Source organism: Gigantopelta aegis, chromosome 5, assembly GCF_016097555.1.
Source record: "Gigantopelta aegis isolate Gae_Host chromosome 5, Gae_host_genome, whole genome shotgun sequence".
Classification (NCBI taxonomy): domain Eukaryota; kingdom Metazoa; phylum Mollusca; class Gastropoda; order Neomphalida; family Peltospiridae; genus Gigantopelta; species Gigantopelta aegis.
The window spans coordinates 23,674,445-23,692,235 of NC_054703.1; the positions used below are offsets into that span (position 1 = coordinate 23,674,445).

Below are 17,791 nucleotides of genomic sequence, written 5' to 3' on the forward strand. Positions count from 1 at the left end.
GTAAATTATAAAATGGGAGAATGGTTCTTTCAGTGTCACATGGTTTCGATAATTCCACTAGGCCTTGGTCCTGGTTAGTGGATTTTTTGTGGAATTTATCAACTGTACATACTATATAATACACACGCTAGTGACTTTTCAGACATTTGTCAAACACAAGTGTCACAAAGATGAAATATTGTATATATATATTTATTGTGATGCAGCACTCAGATTTTCAGTTTTGAAAAAGAAAGGAAATGTTTTATTTAACGACACACTCGACACATTTTATTTACGGTTATATGGTGTCAGACATATGGTTAAGGACCACACATATATTGAGGGAGGAAAGCCACTGTCACTACTTCTGGGGCTACTCTTTTTGATTAGCAGCAAGGGATCTTTTATATGCAACATCCCATAGACAAGATAGCACATACCATGGCCTTTGATGCACCAGTCGTAGTGCACTGGCTGGAGGTAGAAATAGCCCAATGGGCCCACTGACGGGGATTGATCCCAAACCAACCACGTATCAAGCAAGCGCTCTACCACTGGGCTACGTCTCAACCCCAGCTGAGCAAAGTGTCCGAAGTAACTTTTTGCTCGGCTGATAACTCTCGTCTGCGGTAGGTTTTAGCAGTACTCTCAGAATGCTGGTTTCTTATTGTATTTTAACATCAGATACTTTCTGTACATTGTAGTGTCAAAGGTCAACATTTCTTTACTGTTTACAATCGGGGTAAAAATACATGTAGTTCTATAACAAAAAGCTTATATTTGTCGTCGGTGAACGAAAGTGTAGAAAGCACTCGCCTAATGCACGTCAGTGATGATCCTGTACACGACAACTGGTATATCAAAGTCCGTGGTATGTGCTATCCTGTCTGTAGGATGATCCCTTGCTACAAATGGAAAAATGTAGCAGGTTTTTCTCTCTAAGACTGTATATCAAAATTACCAAATGTTTGACATCCAGTAGCCGATGATTAGTAAATTAGTGTGCTCTAGTGGTGGTGTTGAACAAAAACAAACTTTTATCCATTTTTTGTATTTGTATTAGCAAGCATTGTTGAGCTGTTTTTCACATGTGCAGCTTTGATGTGGTGCAGGTGCCGAACTCATGGACGGGGGTAGGGGGCCTGGGCCAGGTGTGTGTGTGTGGGATGGGGGTGGGGGTGGGGGTTGGGGGGGGGCAGACCCATCGTGGAAAAATAACTTCTCAATAACAGTGATTTGATATGCACCTGCACCTCACCAAAAAAAACACCTACGTAAAACAGCCTTTATATGATGACAAAGCAATATCAGGGGTGGATATATATATATATATATATATATATATATATATATATTTTGTTGGTTTTTTTGTGGGGGTTTTTCTGAGGGGGGGGGGGAGAAGGGGGTACTAATGGAGGAAACGCACACATGGATCAGTTTGTCAAAAGGGCATCCCAATGGGGAAAAAACGGGACATTTGAATATTTTTAGGGGGGGATGGGGTATGGGTCCCCAGGTTCCCCAACCCCCCACCCCTGAATCTGCCTCTTGATATTGCAGCTATAAGTTTCATTTGGACACAGACGTGATTGAACCTTCAGTGGACATAAGCACTGTCAAATGGTTGATTAATGACAGTGGCGGATCCAAAACATCCATTGGGGGGGGGGGGGGGGGGGGCAATGACATGAGGCGGAATGTCAATGGAACTTTGGGAGAGGTTTTGAGGGGATCGTAATTTTTTTTTGAAAATTAATATATAATACAATTATAACTCTCCCCCCCCCGCCTCTGATGATGACCATTAGGAAATTGCATGAGTGTACATTTCAGTATTGTCTGTCTGTCTTTTTTTTTTCTTTTTTTTTGTGGGGGGGTTTCTTGGGGCGGGGGTGCGGGCGTATGTTACAAAACACCATTCATGAACATAAACATAACCTTTGTAAAATCCAAGTTCATTTGTACCTCTTATTCTTACTGTATAAAGCTGACCATAAAGTATGTACATTATTTGAGTTCGTGTCTTTTATTGTATTTCTACCTCGTAGGCTGTAGTCACCTGAGGTAATCGATTACTGGAGTACAGTTTTTTCTTCTTCTCCAGATTCTGACATTATCAAGAAAACAAGTAATATTTCGATTAGTTAGCGACATTGTTTTATTGATAATTTCGGGATTTAAATTTTTTATTATTAATATTATTATTATGGGGTTGGGTTTTTTTTTTGGGCGGGCGGGGGGGGGGGGGGGGGGGGGGGGGGGGGGGGGGGGGGGTGGTGGGAGGCTGGGGGAATATAGTTTATTTTTATTATCATTTGATAATCGAGAACCTGTGGATATGGGGGCGGACGCAGCCCAGTGGTAAAGTACCCGCTTGATGTGCGGTCGGTCTAGGATCAATCCCCGTTGGTGGACCCATTGGGCTATTTCTCATTGCAGCCAGTGCTCCACAACTGGTGTAACAGACTGTGCTGTGTACGTACTACCCTGTCTGTGGGATGGTGCATATAAAAGATTCCTTGCTGCTAATCAAAAAGAGTAGCCGATGAAGTGGCGACAGCAGGTTTCCCCTCAATATCTGTGTGGTCCTTAACCATATATCTGACGCCATATGACCGTAAATAAAATGTGTTGAGTGCGTTGTTAAATAAAACATTTGCTTCCTTCCTGTGGATATATATCGATCGTCTTCTAGCTCTGTCCTGTTCATCATTATTTTATTTCTTTAATAAATCCTTTATGCACTGAACAACAGACTTGTGCCCAATGGTAAAAGCGCTCGCTTGAGGCGTGATTGGTTTGGGATCGATCCCCATCGGTGGGCCCATTGGACTAATTTTTTTTTGTTCCAGCCAGTGCACCAAGACTGATATATCAAAGGCTGTGGTATGTGCTATCCTGTCAGTGGGATGGTGCATATGAAATATTCTTTGCTACTAATGGAAAACTTCCTGTCCTGGATGGAGGAGCCGGCCGAGGCCGTCACCTACGCACATGACAGGCGTGCACTACAACTGTTTGTTCTCAATGTGCACGTAAAACCCTATGACCTGACCTAATGGAACAATGTAGCAGTTTTCCTCTAAGACTGCATGTCAAAATTACCAAATGTTTGACATCCAATAGCCGATGATTAATAAATCTGTGCTCTAGTGGTGCTGTTAAACAAACTTTAACTTTATGCTGGTGAGCGAAGTTTATATTGTAATCGTAAATTCTATTATTATGCCTCTATCCAATTACGGTTCAGGCACGTCTCTCCCATACGAAATCTCTGGCATGTCCAGTGGTCGAGTGTGGGACAGTTTATATTGAGGGTCGAATCATGCTCCGGAAATATATATATAAATAAAATTGCTTGAGCTGGCTGGGTTGGGGAGAGAGGGGATGGGGTGTCGTCGACCCTTATTTAAATGCTTCTGAACAAGCATGGAGTCGCATACAACCATTCTCTATCACAAGTAGCAGTCCCATGAGGCCTGGTCAGGTCAGGTCAGGTCAGAGTGTCTAACGTGCACATTCAGAACAAGCTGTTGTAGTGCACGTCTGTCTTGGGTACAGGTGCCGGCCTGTTGGATGTCAAACATTTGGTAATTATTACACACAGTCTCAGCAAGGAAACCTGGTACATTTTCCCGTTAGTAGCAAGGGATCTTTTATATGCACCATCCCACAGCCAGGATAGCACATACCATGGCCTTTGTTATACCAGGGTCGTAGGGTGTTCACCTGTGTGGCGTAGTTTCAGTTCAGTGTGGGAAAAAAGACCCTTTGCTTGTTCAGAGGTGTGTTGAGGAGTTGTATGATATTAAGTATGGCGGGAGCACGTTTACATGGGGGTGGGGGGAGGAGGGGGGCAGTACACTTATGTCTAAGACTATTTGTCAGAATTACCAAATGTTTGACATCCAATAGCTGATGATTAATAAATCAATGTGCCTTGGGGGTGCCGTTAAACAAAACAAACTTTTAACAGCCATTTAATAACTAATGAGCACCCAGGTATACTCGCGCAAGTCTAGCGAACAGCATTGTTTGTATTTACACTGCGAGACAACAAGGGGGATAATCGTGCTTGGAACGTACAATAGTTATCGTAGCTGCAAGTCAAGGCAAGTTAACGTGATATGCACATTTTGGTAATATTCTGACATTGTTTATATTTTATCCAGTATTATTTTACAGGCGGGGAAACACGCGGGCATTGTGTTATGTAAACAATAAGCTATGTCGCCAGTTTAGTGTGATGGCGTTAAGACTCGCTCCACAAAACCGGCTTGGGACGATAAATATTTTATTTCCGGATGCGATAGTTCTTCAGTCAATTCGGCCCAAATTTAATTCGCCCCAAGCTAACTTTCCGCAATGCAGGTTCATCCAAAAAAGAAAGAAATGTTTTATTTAACGACGCACTCAACACATTTTATTTACGGTTATATGGCGTCAGACATAATATGGTTAAGGACCACACAGATTTTGAGAGGAAACCCGCTGTCGCCACTACACGAGCTACTCTTTCCGATTAGCAGCAAGGGATCTTTTATTTGCGCTTCCCACAGGCAGGATAGCACAAACCATGGCCTTTGTTGAACCAGTTATGGATCACTGGTCGGTGCAAGTGGTTTACACCTACCCCATTGAGCCTTGCGGAGCACTCACTCAGGGTTTGGAATCGGTATCTGGATTAAAAATCCCATGCCTCGACTGGGATCCGAACCCAGTACCTACCAGCCTGTAGACTGATGGCCTAACCACGACGCCACCGAGGCAGGTACAGGTTCATCCATTCATATCCATTCATTGTTATTATTATATGGGTGGGTGGGTGAGTAAGTTCCGGATACAGTTCAGTGGTAGAGTCTCTCTCTCTCCCCCCCCCCCCCCCCCCCCCCCCCCCCCCCCCCCCCCCCCCCGTAGAGCACTCGCCATAAGTGTGATAGGTTTTTGGATCGAAACCCCACCACCCATTGGACCCATCATTGTGTATTTTTCTTACTCCGATCAAAGTCCCACGACTGATATATCACAGGACTAGCTTGAGTGTTCTGTAGTGTAGCCCTGCCCTGTTTATATGACCGTTTTTTTTAACACTATGCATTCTACCCCAGATCCAGTATATAAGGACACTAGAGCTAATCACAGGTCCTGGTATATGCTGTCCTGTCCATGGAAAAGTATATTTAAAAAAATATCACTTGCTAATGGAAACTTGCTGCATGTGTTCCCTCTGAAGACTGGGTCAAGATGATTTAAAGGGACATTCCCAAGTTTGCTGCATTGTTCGACTAATGAATTATTTCTATGATTAAACTTGCATATTAAATATATTTTCTTGTTTAGAATATAAGTGTCTGTATATTCAATGTGTTTCTGGTTGTCTTAATATTTGTAAGAAGCTCAAACTGGATTTTGTCTTCAAATAATTTTGTACGTACGAAAAAATATATTTTAAGAAATAAAATGAAATTTAGCCTAGTACAAATATTAGAACTATCAGAAACACGTTTAATATACAGCCACTAATATTCTAAACAAGAAAATATATTTGATATGTAATTACGATTGTAAAAAAGTCTCTGTAAGTCCATAACATCTTAAAAATTGCAGCAAACTCAGGAATGTCCCTTTAATATTTGACATCCAGTACCTGGTGATTAATTAATCAATGTGCTGTAGTGGTGTATGGAGTATGGAAACGTATATTTTAAAAGATCACTTGCTATATAATTAATTCTCTCTAAAAACTGTCAAAATTATTTAACATCCAGCAGCTTTAAAGTTTGTTATTATGTTAAGTAGGAGTGTGTACGGACACATAGGCATCGACAGATGCCAGTAACAGAGGGGGACGGGGATGGGGGGGGGGGTATTCCCCCCCCCCCCCGTTTTTCCTGTTACTGTGCAGTCTGAAATTTGAACACCTGAAATTAAAATTATTCTCAGTGGGGTGGAGTGAGTGGAGGTGGGGGCAGGCATTTCCCCGTTCTACCTCTAACAGGCCGGGTCCTTAACAATGAAACCCCACATTTAAATCGCATTGAAGGTGCTCCCCCCCCCCCCCCCCCGTTCAAATTCACTCCGCGCCTTCTGAATAACAGAGTTGAGGTTGGAGGGTCTGTTAATGAGTTATACTTTAATTTAATTTGCCTTTCAGTCAGGGATAAATAAAAGATCCTTTGCTGCTAATCGGAAGAGTAGCCCATGTAGTGGCGACAGCGGGTTTCCTCTTAGAATCTGTGTGGTCCTTAACCATATGTCTGACGCCATATAACCGTAAATAAAATGTGTTGAGTGCGTCGTTAAATAACACATTTCTTTCTTTCTCTTCAAACAAAACCCTTTTAACGTTTCCCCGTTCTACCTCTTAACCGGTCCGGGCCCTTAACAGTGACACCCCACTTTTAAATCACATTGAAGGTCCCCCCCCCCCCCACACACACACACACACACTTCAAATGCACTCCATGGCTCCTGAGCAGCAGAGTTGAGGTTGGAGGGTCTGTTAACGAGTTGTACTTGAATTTAATTTGCCTTTCAGTCAAGGAAGGGTTTATGTATAGGCCTAATCTTCAGCATTGGGTGCCATTTCCTATGCCTCTTGTCATCATCTTTATGATTATTATGATTATTATAATAATTGATGTATTTATTTTATATATGCAGATACAAAATGGCGGGTCAGCGCTGGGTCCTACCAAGAACGTTAGCCGACCGTATAGCTCTGAGCGTGTTTACTCTAGGCGGAATATTTCTACTGTGGTATGAGATCTTCCACGTCCTGCCTACGTACTACACAGACTGGGTCAACACAACGTATACTCATCTCTTCTTCGCCGTCTTTTTTGCCGTCAACATCTACGGCAACATGTTCATGCTCGCCACCACTGACACGACCGGAAGTGACGTGGTTTTCCCATCGGGTCCCGCGCCCAGTGGCTGGAGGTACTGCGACAGGTGCGACAGAAACGTCCCGCCGCGATCTCACCACTGCAAAATCTGCGACGTCTGCATCCTGAAGCGAGATCACCATTGTTGGTTTGCCGGCTACTGCATCGGCCACCACAACCAGCGCTACTACATCGTCATGGTGGTGTACATGGTCATGGCTGGACTGTACTGCAACGTCTTCAACGCTCAGTTCGTCACCAACGTCAAATTCCAAGATGGCGTTCGTGTCTTTTCCGTCCTCTCGTTCATAGCGCCGCACGCGACCTTCATATTCCGCTACGAAGACCTCTACACGAGTTTCGTCACTTCCTTGACGACCATCGGCTTCCTCCTCACGTGCATATTCCTCTGGCTGCTGTACGCCCAGTTGTCTCAGCTCGTGCACGGGCAGACGCAGTTCGAAAAGAAGAAAGGAATGTTGACGTACGACATGGGACTGTACAATAACGTTGTGGACGTGTTTGGGAAGAATTGGTATTTCGTCTGGCTGTTTCCATTCGTGCCTTCACGATTACCAGGCGATGGAGTAACGTTTAGATCACGCGAGACTAAGGCCATGTGATAATTTCTGTACCCCACCCGCGAAACATTTACATCTCCGATGTCGTATTCCGACCATGTTAAAGGTTGTGAAAGTTGAGACAGCCCGTGATCGTAACCACTCGACCAACAAGGCCACAAATGCTTATCTCAAATTAATTTAGTTATGAATATTATTATTATTTTTTTTTATTATTATTATTATTATTATTTTTTCTTAAACTGTAACGTAAATTCTCGTTATTTCGCGCTAAAATATAACTCTTTTTTTTTTGCCTTGCCTTGCCTTGCCTTGCCTTGCCTTGGCAGCTCAGTGTGGATAGTAAAAACTGTCTCCTTAATCCCCCAGTAAGATCAAAACCTCCACAACCGTCGTCCGGCTGAAAGATGACCTTTGACATTCAAATACTGCCTACAACCTCAGCTATGCGCACGGAATCGTGAAATTTGTAATTTGCGGTAATGGCAGACCATTCTTTTAAACTGATATTATGTGACTTACAAAAATGGAACGTTGATAAATTTGACTCATCTAAAGGTGTTAGCTGCACAATGTTCAAGCATGGATTTAAATTGAAATATTATCGGTGAGATTGTCAACAAAAGATTCCAGAATATCATGCAAATTTAGAACTGAAAATATCAAACTTCCTATAGAAACTGGTAGATGGTTTAATATTGAGAAAGAAAATGTAATAATATATGTCACTCGTGCAATACTATTGTTGATGATGAGTGCCATTACATTTTTAATTGTCTATTTTATCTACTGAGAGAAATGAGTGTGTGTATATATATATATATATATATATATATATATATATATATGTATATATATACAGTAAACTCTCTATATGTCAAACTCCGTTTTCTCAAACGTCACGCTATCTCAAAGCAAGAAGTGGGTCCGAACCGTTTCTCTATATAAACATGTAAGAGTTTGTATGTTTATCTCAAACTTTGACATAAATATACACATACGTCAAATGACTTATGTGGTCCCATATGACATATTTACTATATATTTGGTATATTTTTGTCGAAGTTGAAAACATATTTTCCATAAATTAAAATAATAATTATTTAATAAAATTATTTCGATAAATGCTGGGGCCTCCTTTTAATTTATTATGTTTGTGTTCGATCATTAGAGGCCAGTGGATTAACTTGTTGTTATTGCCAAGTATGCCTAATTAGTATTTATTTAATCCGGTCGCTTGAAAGTGATGGCCTATGAAACCGCGGCAGTTATCAAAAGCGGGTAACAATGAAAGTGGGATTGGGTATGTAAACGGTATTGGATTAGGTGTTCTTACTATGAGTGGTTTTAACTTGTTATTTTAAGTCCAAATTTTAAAATAAAAATATAAGAGTGTACAATATGCAATATGTCGGAGAATGAACGCTGCGAGCAATCCAGTGAAGGAGAATTTTACGTTTATGAGAACTTAGATGTTTAGTTATCTCAAATGTAACGATATCTCAAACTAACCGGCTGGCACCAGCAAATTTGACATATAGAGAGTTTACTATATATATATATATATATATATATATATATATATATATATATATATATATATATATGCATATGTATGTATATGTTTGTATGTATATGTATATGTATATGTATATGTGTATGTATGTATATATATATACACACACACACAGTGAAACCCCTCTAAACCGGACATCCATGGGACCAAGTAAAATGTCCGGTTTTCAGAGGTGTTCGGTTTTCAGGGGTCTGCATTTACGTAACTACCTTCCCTTCCCCATTAAATAGTTCAGCGTATCGTTTATTTCTGCTAATGATCTTTGCAAACTCTGCTTTATAAACCTCTCGCTTCTTGATAATGTCTCCAAATGCTGAATTTCCGATACTAAACTTTTCACCCAAAATCTTAACGTTGGTTTAGGTTTACTTTCGAAACTTTTAATTATTTGAAGTTTATAATGGTGTGATAGTTCAACACGGCGACATTTAGCTGGTCGTTTTGTCATGTTGAAACTCAATATGAAAATAAAATGTTACTAACATCTGTTCGACCATGCAAAGCCAATGTTACTTTTGTTTACTCTTTATTTTGCTAAATAAATGTTTTTAAAAGAGCAACAAATTCACACGATAGGAAAGAAAGAAAGAAAGAAGTGTTTTATTTAACGACGCACTCAACACATTTTATTTACGGTTATATGGCGTCAGACATATGGTTCAGGACCACACAGATTTTGAGAGGAAACCCGCTGTCGCCACTACATGGGCTACTCTTCCGATAGGCAGCAAGGGATCTTTTATTTGCGCTTCCCACAGGCAGGATAGCACAAACCATGGCCTTTGTTGAACCAGTTATGGATCACTGGTCGGTGCAAGTGGTTTACACCTACCCATTGAGCCTTGCGGAGCACTCACTCAGGGTTTGGAGTCGGTATCTGGATTAAAAATCCCATGCCTCGACTGGGATCCGAACCCAGTACCTACCAGCCTGTAGACCGATGGCCTGCCACGACGCCACCGAGGCCGGTCATACGATAGGAAGACAGTGGATTTAATTCATTGTTATTTTTGTCGATCTTTGAAGCAAATCATGTTACACGTTTGTGAAGGAATGTAAATCACCTTCGTGACTTAAAACATCTAACCCAAACCCGAACTCGGATTATCGTAACCAACACAATGCTTGTGTAAATTAAATATCTACGCTGGCGATGAGTCTTTTGTTAAGTGTTTATTGACATGTTGCCAACCTTGCCTACTTAGTGGCGTGTAACGGTGACTGCATTGATAACAGCGAACCCGAGCAGGTGCACATTAAAGGTAGAGTAAACTAAAAGAAGAGATTTATGTGTTGGAAAGATGCATACCCGGACCACCAACACATACTGAGACTTTAACAAATAAAAAACGCGTAATTTTAGAGTTAATAAAAAAGCACGATTATTCCTGCCATTTTGTTTCGTTTTTGTGACGTCAGGTGGTATAGCTTGGGGCGAAGTGACGTCAGCTCCGTCCATCTGCTCTATGCACAGTGTAAACAAACGCTCTAATTTACGACAAGGCGCTTCTGTTTCATCAACCTGACTTGTAAAACAACATAAATGACTTGATAGTACAATAAACTATTTAACTAAATATATTTCAATTCGCATCAACAGAACGAAATGAAGTTACCAGTATTTTTCATTTTTTTAAAAACCAAATAAAAAATGCATATTATTAGGCCTATTGGTATGCTACGTTCGAGCAAAAACGACCACTCACGATACCCAAGTGATAATTTTCTTTTCTTATTACAGAATATTGCGATGCATCCGCAAAAATCAGGTATGTTTTGTTTCTTGAGTTCGAAGACTAATTCTTGACGTGACTCGTTAGTTATTACGTAACCACCAGCTCGCCAGAGGGCGTATTCACTGGGATGATACAAAATTGCTGCGCCCGTTATATATAATAGCCGTCACATTTAACCGTTTTATTAATTAACTATACGATTATACTTGTTGATATTAAGCAATAATGTGCATTATATATTGTTGAATATGCATACCAGGCCAAATGCCTTGATTGTCCCTTCCTTTAAGTGTTTGCAGACCGGTAATCCGGCTGGAGTGACATTGGGGGCAATTAGTGGCGCCACATTGACTGGTAGCAGTTTGGTCATTCGGTTTTCATGGGAACGATTTACACTAAATTGACACATTGGGACCGAATTGTTATTCCGGTGTTCAGGTTAGAGGGGTTTCCGGTTTAGAGGGGTACAATTTAGTGCTAAAAGCGGCGTAAATCACGGGACCGTGGAAAACGTCCCGTTTTGAGGGGATTCCGGTGTTGAGGGGTTTCACTGTATATATATATATATATATATATATATATAATTCATATATAATTCATATATACCTAGTTACTACACAAATAGAGCAAGTGTAATTACTTTTGTGTAAACTATGCACATTTTTACAAATTATTATTGAGACGGTTGTTTTTTGGGGTTAATAGTAATTAAAACCCCCCAAACAATGTTAAATTAATTATGTTTATATTTTCTTCAAACTTGATTTAATTTAAATGGACAAAAGTACCCCCTCCCCAGAATTTACATATATAAATACGTTTCAGGCTAATCCCCCAAAATAATTGGGGGCCGTTTTGTTATGTTGGGTACATTTTATCAAACATCAGTTGGCACTACGGGACTTCTGGGAAAAATTAATTTAGAATCGCCTTAAATCGTAAAGTCTACACTAGTTTTCTTAATAGCCCAAACCCTATCATGTTCAAAACACTACCCATCGTTTAATTTTAATGGCAGGATAATGATATTAATGTTAAATAGACATTCCCGAGTTTGCTACAATTTTTATGATGTTATCGACTAACAGAAACTTTTTAACGATTGTAATTACATATGAAATATATTTTTCTGCATAAATTATTAGTGACTGCATTCAGACCTCACGCGAGGTCAAAATCATAGAGCGAAGTCACTTCTCTCGCAAACTTTAGAGAGGGCGAAGTTTTGAAACACACGGAGACTTAAATTTTTAATCCAAAAAATAAAATACGCAAAAAGAAGTTATCTAAATACAGGTGCAACTTTTACAATTTGTATTTTATTTATTTATTTTTTTGTTTACCGTCTGTACTGCAAATTAATGGATATTAAATCATCTTTCCACATGTCGCCTTCTTTAGAAATAATGAAATGTAATTGAACAGCACTAATTTTACCGTTTAGAATATATTCTCTCGTAAGTTTGTCTTCTCATTTTATTTAATAACTACTCCAAGCAGAGTATTGTCCTAGTACATTAATCTACCACGGTCAAGGGTAGAGAACCCAGAGGCAATTAAATGCGTTCCACAGTCACAGTTTCTTAACTGATACACTGTGGAGTTGTCAGACTGAATGGGTACTAGTATCCGTGAAGGTGTGAAAAATGCTTATCTGCTGCACATTGTCATTGTTGTTTAAACTAATTTTTTAATACAATTTTTGTACAGTGGCCGATTAACATTAGAGAGAGAGAGAGAGAGAGAGGGGGGGGGGGGGGAGAGAGAGAGACAGTGAGAGAGAGAGAGAGAGACACACACAGAGAGAGAGAGAGACAGACAGAGAGACAGAGACAGAGACAGAGAGAGAGAGAGAGAGAGTTTTTAGTGGCCGCTGGGTGTGTCGGACAGGTAGCCGCTTATTATGAGTACATATAAATGAAAAATCCGCTAGGACAGGTTTGCATTTCTTTTTCAAGGTATTTTCTGGTGGAGCATCACCCAAACTCTGTAAAAAAATTCACTCGCCATAGTCTAGATCCCCACCCTAGTACGATTTCCAGCACATTCGCCTGACAATACACAATAGGCCTACTATTAGTGTGAGACATGGGTGTTGTCTCAGCTAGGCCGTCTGTGAGCCTGTCGCATGCGTTTGTGGCGCCAGTCTCACTTCAAACTGACACTTCACACTTAATTATTATCTATGAATAGATGTTCCTCAAGTTCTTCACCATTCATCCGTGATTGTGTACAATGCAAGTGATGACTTAAAAAAAGAAAGAAAAAAAGGCGACACAGATTTGGCCTTACGGTGTCTGGCACGGCGAAGTCAAGCTGGTCAGAGCGAAGTTTGGGCTCGCTTTGCCCAGTCGCGTGAGCCTTGCTGCATATTAAACGTGTTTCTGATCGTTCTAATATTTGTACTAGGTTAAATGTCATTTTATTTCCTAAAATTATTTTTTTTCGTACGTACGAAATTATTTGAATACAAAATTCAGTTTGGGCTTCTTACAAATATTAAGACGACCAGAAACACATTGAACATACATAATACAAACACTGATAATCTAAACCAGAAAATATATTTAATACGTAAGTTTAATCGTAGAAATATTTTATTAGTCAGAAACATCTTACAATGCAGAAAACTAAGGAATGTCCCTTTAATTGAAAGCTACGATAGTGTAGAATAAGAAAATAATATAAAAATTGGGATTCTTTTATGGGAAGCCGCACCGGAAATTGCGGTATGGTTACTAAATGATGGCAATGTATTCCGTGTGGTCCAGTAGATCATGGGCTTTTTTGTACACAAAAATCACAGGGTACCGATTAAGACCTGACGTCAGCGTGAAAAAAGAAGATATTTTTTGGGGGTACCCTTAAAGCCAGGTCACAAATGAGTAGTACTTGGGGGCCAATTTTACAAAACATCGTAAGTTTACGTCTGCGACTAGCAGTTTTACCGAGCATATATTTACACGTGTTTGGCATCTATTTCATATTTCATGCAGAAAATTAGTGTGGGAGGTGAAGCATTTTAAGGACGATAATAAATGAATTATGTGTATATCTAACTATAGTAATAAGAGTTGTCACTTGTGATTTAGTCGTAGATTTACGGTTACGTGTAAAACTTGGCTTACGATGTTTTGTGAAATTGGGGTCAGTGTTTCTGCAGAGGGTAAAACGGGTATGGTGCCATACCCACATTTATTGCTGATATTTTGTTTTAAGTTAACCTTTTGACAAAATTAATTACTTTTATCATTACTGTATGTGTTTTTTTTGTGTTTTTTTATCCCTAACCCTAAACCCCCCCCCCCCCCCCCCCCCCCCCCCCCGTCGCTCACTGTTGACTGTGGCTGCATTAAATTCCATAGCGCCATACCCAATTTTTTACCCAAGCAGAAACACTAGTGGATCCCTTTTTTTTTTTTTTTACCGTTACCACTTAGTTCCATGTTCAAGACATATTAGGGCTTCTAAAATCATAATGAAGTAGAGGTGTGCGTGCGTGCGTGAGGAGCCCGTGACCTCAAAGTTGACCCCGGTAGTTAAATAACCCATTGGTTTGAAGTTACTTGTAATATTTAGAACTAACTTGTAATTTACTATAGTTTATTTGCTTTAAATTTGGCGGCTCATAGGCATAAAATATACAATGATACATAAACAGAAATATATACATGAGAGATTGTGTGTTTGGAAGATGGGCATTCAAATGAGTTGAAAATATATTTGATGTGTAATTATAATCGATAAAAAGTCTCTGTTAGTCGATAACATCTTAAAAATTGCAGCAAAGTCAGAAATAGTCCCCTTTAAAAGAGTTTGCATATAAAAATACCGCCGCATAGACCGAGGCAAAGCCAGCTACAAACGCTCGTATAAGAAACATGCGGTTGGTATACTTCAAGTGCACAAAAGCAACACGAGGCTGAACATGTTCGTGCTTGTCTTTTGTGGCTATCCATGTCACACACCTGCCATTTTACTGTGGGCTTAGTCTAACCACAGCGGTGAGTGTTCTGTAGTTACGCCTCGGTGGCGTCGTGGTTAGGCCATCGGTCAGCAGGCTGGTAGGTACTGGGTTCGGATCCCAGTCGAAGCATGGGATTTTTAATCCAGATACCGACTCCAAACCCTCAGTGAGTGCTCCGCAAGGCTCAATGGGTAGGTGTAAACCACTTGCACCGACCAGTGATCCATAACTGGTTCAACAAAGGTCATGGTTTGTGCTATCCTGCGTGTGGGAAGCGCAAATAAAAGATCCCTTACTGCTAATCGGAACGAGTAGCCCATGAAATGGCGACAGCGGGTTTCCTCTCAAAATATGTGTGGTCCTTAACCATATGTGTGACGCCACATAACCGTAAATAAAATGTTTTGAGTGCGTCGTTAAATAAAACATTTCTTTCTTTCTTTTGTTAAGAGGCACTTGTTTCCACATACTATGCCCCCCCCCCCCCCCTTACTACAGGCGGTTGTTAGTGCCGTGGGTCAGACCAGCTTTATTAGCGGTAGAGGACGAGTGTGCTAGGTGGGTGCAGGGAAGTACACTCGTGGAGGAAGTTGAGAGAGTTAGGTGAAGGTATGGACACCTCAGAAGACCGAGGTCGGAGAAAAATAACAGACAGGGTCGAAACAGATTGAAATCTTGGGAGAAATTGTAAAGTTTTATTTGATTTTTTATTAAGATAATGAGAATGATATGCAGAGGGTCATAGATGACAAAGATGAATGAAAGTGTGAGCCAACGTTGATGGGATTTGAACCACTGTCGCTAGATTGATTGTCCAGCAGCCTATGCACTAGACCACGGAGCTATCTGATACCGAAATTATATTGGTTTGCATGGAGTAATTAATGGTGTTGTGTAACCTGCAAGCCTCTGATCCCGTGCATTTTCAGCGGTTTGTTTGTTTGTTATCTCCTTTTCCTAACAATTTGCTATAACAAATAAATCTTATTCAGCTAATAAACAAAACGTAGTACTAGCCAAACAAATTATAAACAAGAATGACCGACCGGAAAACAGTTATTATTTTGAATATAACAACGGTCAATTCAAAATAAGATTTTGAATCCCAGGGGCAAAATTTTAAAATTACCACTGATATACAGGCATGAATGTTTACACAATTTATGCTTGGGTCATCCCCGCTTACGCTTGCTGAAAGTGTATACTAATAGAATCTATCACCGTTGTGAGGTATAGATAAGGCTATTCCAACCCGAGGGACAAAATGTTTGAGTTTTTTTGTGATGGCCGAGGTTTACCGAAGCCCTTACAAAGACATTTTGTCCCCGAGGGTTGGAATTGCCTCACAACAGTGATTGATTCTTTTTCTTGCCCATTTAATTACAGTAACAAAACATTAATTTTGTTATTTGTTACGTACTTATTGTTTATTGTAGAACAATTCGTAAACATTTCACCTACAGACTCATTTAATCATACGCTGAAAAATATGGCTCACATTATGCAGCGACATAAAAATGTAACAGCTTAACAATAAATATGAAGTTGAAACTATTAATAGCCTTATCTATACCTCACAACAGTGATAGATTCTATTAATCTAGCACCATGCAAAACATGGGCAAGAATAGATTGGTATGCTGGTTTCAGCTTAGTCAACAAAACTTGTTTTGTTTAACGACACCACTACAGCACATTGATTTATCAATCATCGGCTATTGGATGTCTAACATTTGGTAATTCTCACATATAATTTTAGAGAGGAAACCCGCTACATTTTTCCATCAGTAGCAAGGAATCTTTTATATGCACCATCTCACAGACAGGAGAGCACATACCACGGTCTTTTGATATACCAGTCGTGGTGCACTGGCTGGAACGTGAAATAGCTCAATAGGCCCACCGACGGGGATCGATCCCAGACCGACCGCGCATCAAGCGAGCGCTTTACCACTGGGTTACATTCCGTCCCGGGTTAAGCTTAGATACGATAACATACAGAGCTGACATAGACACAGTCAGGTTAAGTAAACAGACGTAGTACAAGTAGGTAAACAGTTTCTGTTACAATGCCGTAACTGGTAGCACTAAACCAAATAATTTACGGCTGGTTCAAAGATCGAGGTGCAGCGAACGTTTGATAGAGACGTTAACACCACAAGTCCTATGATTGGTTATAAATGTGAGTGTGCTGATTGTAAAAAAACATTAGTTTCATCTGGGATAAAAATGTATGCAATTTTATTTCGTCTAGTACCACTGTGTCAAGTAGCCTTGTGCTTGTAAACTAGGGGTGTTGTAAAAACATTTGGTTATACCGAAAATGAGCCATGAAAGGTACCAATTTCTGCAGTTAATACTTTGAGGTAGGGGTTGTAGTGCTGATATTTATGGGTCATAGTTTGGTTGGTATACCGGGGTATGGCATATAGTGTTTTTAAACACAAACGTTAACATGGTCGCCTATGGAATTTTATTTGGTATAGTCATACCGACTAGGTTCAGCTTGACATCAAAAGAGAAACTAGGAAAGGAAAAACGATGGAAGATTCATGTGGTCACCCTCTGTAGAAATACGACAACAGGCAAGTTTTAATTGATGTACAACATATAATTACCGTTCCTCTGTATACATGTAGCTATGTGTCAATATTTTATAAACAATTCGAGATCACCACTACCACGTCACGCGCTCAGCGACAAGTAGGCCTACCCGCCATCTTGCTGAGGTGAAAAATCGTTGAGTTGGGTGACGGTCACATGCATTATTAACACGGGCGGATCCAGTATTTTATTGCACTGGTATAGACATAACAAATATCTAATTTTACATCTAATAACTATTTAATGTAGTTTTATTTATCATGGGTGGACCAGTTTCGGTGAGCATAAACATTTGGTTCGAAAGCATACCAGTATTTATAAAAAGACAGTTGTTATCAAGTACCTACCTTTTTATTAGTATTTCTACACTTCACAAGTGCACTAAACTGGCCACTAAGTAGCCGAGTTAAGTGCACGTGCGTCATTAACTTTAGCATGAATCAGCAGTGAATATTGCT

General features: G+C 40.1%; 1 protein-coding gene across 1 annotated transcript; it reads left to right on the plus strand.

Moving 5' to 3' along the window:
• The first annotated feature begins 4,045 nt into the window (after window positions 1-4,045).
• LOC121373440 (probable palmitoyltransferase ZDHHC24) lies at window positions 4,046-9,533 on the plus strand. Its single transcript, XM_041500096.1, has 2 exons — window positions 4,046-4,121; window positions 6,646-9,533. The coding sequence occupies exon 2, from the start codon at window positions 6,653-6,655 to the stop codon at window positions 7,490-7,492; it is 840 nt and encodes a 279-aa protein (XP_041356030.1). The 5' UTR covers window positions 4,046-4,121; window positions 6,646-6,652; the 3' UTR covers window positions 7,493-9,533.
• The last annotated feature ends 8,258 nt before the right edge of the window (window positions 9,534-17,791 follow it).

What these genes read in the sequence shown, in the direction of transcription:
- LOC121373440 (XM_041500096.1), top strand. Translation starts at nt 6,653, where the DNA reads ATGGCGGGTCAGCGCTGGGTCCTACCAAGAACGTTAGCCGACCGTATA.